At 38.5% G+C, this 4,633-nt stretch overlaps 2 protein-coding genes across 2 annotated transcripts; both read right to left on the reverse strand.

Moving 5' to 3' along the window:
* Window positions 1-879: 879 nt before the first annotated feature.
* TM35_000471700 (uncharacterized protein) lies at window positions 880-1,824 on the reverse strand (the record flags this gene model as incomplete). The annotated part of the gene is made up of 1 exon (XM_029030430.1): window positions 880-1,824. The coding sequence occupies one exon, from the start codon at window positions 1,822-1,824 to the stop codon at window positions 880-882; it is 945 nt and encodes a 314-aa protein (XP_028878341.1).
* An 852-nt stretch (window positions 1,825-2,676) lies between these two features.
* Window positions 2,677-3,621, reverse strand: TM35_000471710 (uncharacterized protein; the record flags this gene model as incomplete). Its single annotated transcript, XM_029030431.1, has 1 exon — window positions 2,677-3,621. The coding sequence occupies one exon, from the start codon at window positions 3,619-3,621 to the stop codon at window positions 2,677-2,679; it is 945 nt and encodes a 314-aa protein (XP_028878342.1).
* Between the last annotated feature and the right edge of the window lie 1,012 nt (window positions 3,622-4,633).

Consider the following 4,633-nt stretch of genomic DNA (forward strand, 5'->3'; position numbering starts at 1 on the left):
CTTGGCGCATCTTCATCACAGTCATACAAAGTGGGCATTGCCTAAATAGACTAGACTACACCATAAAAAATAAGAACATACAGAGAGAAAGGCAACACATCAATAAAATAAACACACAAACACAAACAAAAACAAAACAAATCAACCAGCAACAGATAAACATAAAACAAAGAAGAAAAAATAACCTAGAGTGTCCAATTAAAGTAAAAAAAAAGTAACACAATACCCAGTATTAAACAGAAAATCTTAATTATCTCTGAAAGAAAGATACATAAATAATTAAAAATTGCGACCAACAAAAGCAGGAAATAAAGAAATATATAGCTCTTGATTGCGTGGTCCGCATATATAGCAAAGAATGAAATTATGTGTAACAGTTAATATTTCTTCCCTCTGCAAAAGAAAATATATCAAACCGGTGCAGGTCAAAACACACAACGACCCAACAAAACACAGGCAAAAAAAAGAATTAAATATTAGCACAATTTACCAACTATGCTCAGAAATACACCAACTATGGGTGTAAGTCCATATATGTGTATATACGCAATTATAAAAATAAATTCATCTGTTATTATTATTTCCTTTCTCTTCCTTACTGCAAAAAGCAGTTCATCATCATTACAGTGCAAGCCCAGGTGCACACACAGAGAGAGTCTCCAAGAACACACACACACACACAATGGAGTAGTAGCAATAATAATTATTATAGGATAAACACACAGAGAGCAAAAACACACAAAACACATTAACATTAAGAAACAAAAAAAAGAAAAAAAGCCCAACAGATGAAAGATTAGTTAGACTGTAGGGATGCATGCAAAAGAAAAGAAAAGAAAACAAAGGATGACCTGAGTCACACCACTACCATTACCACAATCAGCACACAAGAATATAGGCCAGTGTAACCACAATCAGTAGTGGTGGTACACGCACCCACACAGAACTGCTGATACTGCTGCTGCTGTCTGCATCACCCTTCTTGTTGTTTGTGAGTTCAGGAGGAAGTGTTGTTGTGGTTGTTGTTGTTGTGGTAGTTGATTCCTTATTATTACTGGTTGTATTGGTATTGTCAGAGTTTATGGTTTCTGAGTTATTGGTATCACCTGTATCATTGTTTGGTTGAGAATCCTTTGTGTCAGTTGTCTGTTCTTGTCTCCCGTTGGTTTCTGGAGTGTCTGTATTACTTGTAGTGGGTCCTGCAGAAGAATTGGGTTGTGCTCCATTTTGACTTCCCTTTGCTCCTTCTGCCCCCACATTCTTCTGTTCACCTTCAGTTTGAGGAGTGTCCATGTTTGGTGTACCTTCAGCTTGTTCAGGTTTCTCAGCATCTTTACTCTGTTCAGTCCCGGTTTCACTCTCTTTTGTCGCTTTTGCACCATGTACTCCAGAAGAACCTGCCAATGAAGGTTCAGCAGCACCAACAGCAGGAGGTTTAGGAGGGGCAGGAGTTGAAGGAGGAGCGGCAGGTGCAGGAACCCCAAGAGTATCAGGAGAAGGTGAAAGACTGGGACTCGTTATTGTTGGTTGTGGAAGCGCATCAACTTCAGGTCTTGTTCCATTCTGTTGATCACCTTTCGGATTCAATTGCGGCGGGGGATTTGGTTTGCAATTTTTTTCCTTTATTCCACCTGATTTACATTCTGCTTCTGTATCTTCCACTTCTGTCTCAGGAGATTCCAACGCATCCTGCAATCCTTTATCCTGAGTGACAGTACCAAGATCATTAATTGTATGTGCCGCAGGATCATTTTCAGCTACCACACATCCACAGACACAACACAGTGCGAGGACCAAAACAGAAAGCACGTAACGCTTTATCATCACGAGAATGGCTGTTGCAATTGTTTCCTGGTATCTCTAAGTCACAGAAATAAGAAATAATGAGAAAAAACACAAAACAATTAATAAAAAAAAACAAGAAAATTATATTCACACATCAAATGAACAAAACAAATGACATTTACAAACAGAGAAAACACAATATCACAATAATCACTGAGAAAACGTCTAATTACAGGAACAAAACACACAAGAACCCGTAATTAAGAAAACAAAAATTAACCCCAAAGAGAAAGAATCAAGAAAACAATTTTTTAATGCGACCAACAAGAGCAGAAAAGACACAAATACATAGCTCTCTGTTCACTACTAAGTAAATAGCAAAGTCTAAATTTCTCCGTAACACTTAATATTTTGCCCTCTGCGAAAAGCAAAATACCAACACTATGCAGGTCAAAGGCCATAACGACCCAGCAAAACGAAGAAACAAAAAGTTTCAATTAGCCCAATTTACCCAGTAAACATAGAAATACACCAATTATGGGTGTAAGTCTATATGTGTGTATATACGCAATTATAAATATAAATTCATCTATTATTATTATTTCTTTCTTTTTTCCCACTTCAAAAAGCAGTTCATCATCATTATCATAGTGCAAGCCCAGGTGCACACACACACACAGAGAGTCTCCAATAATACACACACACAATGGAGTAGTAGCAATAATAATTATTATAGGATAAACACACAGAGAGAGCAAAAACACACAAAACACAATAACATTAAGAATAAGAGAAATCCCAACAGGTGGAAGATTAGTTAGACTGTGGGGATGCATGCAAAAAAAAAAAAAAAGAAAACAAAGGATGACCTGAGTCAGATCACCACCACAATCAGCACACAAGAATACAGGCCAGTGTAACCACAATCAGTAGTGGTACACGCACCCACACAGAACTGCTGATACTGCTGCTGCTGTCTGCATCACCCTTCTTGTTGTTTGTGAGTTCAGGAGGAAGTGTTGTGGTTGTGGTGGTAGTTGACGTTGATTCCTCATCATTACTGGGTGTGTTGGCAGTGTCCCTCGTTGACTCATCCTCTGCAGGTGCAGGTGAAGTCTCTGAAGTAGACTGAACACCATTTCCTTCTGCTTGTTGATTCCCGTTATTGCCCTCAGTCCGTGTAGTGCCCACTTCAGTAGGTGATGCTTCAGTTCTCCTTGCATTATCAGTCAGCTCTCCTTGTGGAGGATCTTCCAGTTTCTCTTCTTTTCGCTCTTCAGCAGTTTGGCTTCCTTTCCCTCTTCCATTTGCTGGAGAGGCATCCACATTTTGTCCCTCAGGTCCCAACGCGTCTTCTTTATTCTCGGTTTGCACTTTACCACCTGGTGCAGGCGTACGTGATGGAGAAAGACTTTCGACACCTCGTCGCTCTTCACCATCAGTAAGGGAACCAGATTTTTCAGCATCAACACTTGGCTTTTTGACATGACTCCCTGTGTCTTCATGGACTTGTTCTTCTTCCGGTCCTGGTGCGGCGAGGTCATCTTTCGTGCCGCTACTAACACTTCCCTCTTCTCGATGGTCTCCATTTGTGTTGCTCACTGGACTATGCGGCTTTACCAGTTGTTGTGATTGATCAGGGCGAACATGATCATCAATACGTCCTCTACCACTACTTTCTGCACACTTAGACTTACCAGCATCCTCAGTTGGTGAACCAGATGAACAAGGATCCTCAGCCTCAAGAGCTTTATGTTTATCAGCAGCTACCACACAACTGCAGAGACAAGACAGTGCTATAGTCAGAACACAAAGGACGTGACGTATTGCCATCATTACGATTCCCCGTTGGTGTTACTATCTCTATTTAGTGATCTAAACAAAACAAAAACAGAAAGAAAGGGCAACAAAAACATAAATAAAGAAAAGCACATAAAGAGAAGAAAACGAAAAAGGGTAATAGCAAACTTAACATAACAGGTAACTGCAAACATCTCTCAGATAGTGCCCAAATGAAAGAAACAATCACACAATACCCATTAACAAACAGATAAGCCCAATTAACCCCTCAAAAAATGAAAAAAAAAAGAAATCAACAGAACGACCTGAAGAAGCATGCACAGAAATAAATAACCCTTTCACTTTCAGTAGAACCATGTGCAAAATTATGAATATATATATGAATTCCTTTTTATTTACTCTCAGCATAAAACAATTCAACGTAACATTGAAACGGAAAGCACAATGCGCCCAAACAACGAAAAATGTATGAAAAAAACAAATTAAGAGAAGCATCAACTACTCAAAATTAGCACAACTCTTTGGGTACACTCATCTGTTCAAGCAATTAAGAATACAAAATGAATATACTACTATTTTCTTTCTTTGCTCCGCACAACGCATATCACCACAACGGTGCAAGGCAAAGCACACAGAAAGGAAGAGCAAAACACAAGTAAGCAAACAAATAAAAACAGATATTAAACATTAGCCCTTTAACAAATAAACACAGAAATATACACCAACTATGGGTGTAAGTCTATATGTGTGTATATACGCAATTATAAATATAAATTCATCTGATATTATTATTTCTTTTTCACTGCAAAAAACAGTTCATCATTATCACAGTGCACGCCACCAGGCACACAAACAGAGAGTCTCCAACAACACACACACACACAATGGAGTAGCAATAATAATTATTGTAGGATAAACACAGAGAGAGCAAAAACACACAAAACACATTAACATTAAGAAACAAAAAAGAAGATAATCCCAACAGGTGGAAGATTAGTTAGACTGTAGTGTGGATGCATGCAAAAAAAGAAAAAGAAAACAAAGGATG

This window comes from Trypanosoma theileri (assembly GCF_002087225.1).
Source record: "Trypanosoma theileri isolate Edinburgh chromosome Unknown TM35_Tth_47_V1, whole genome shotgun sequence".
NCBI lineage: Eukaryota > Euglenozoa > Kinetoplastea > Trypanosomatida > Trypanosomatidae > Trypanosoma > Trypanosoma theileri.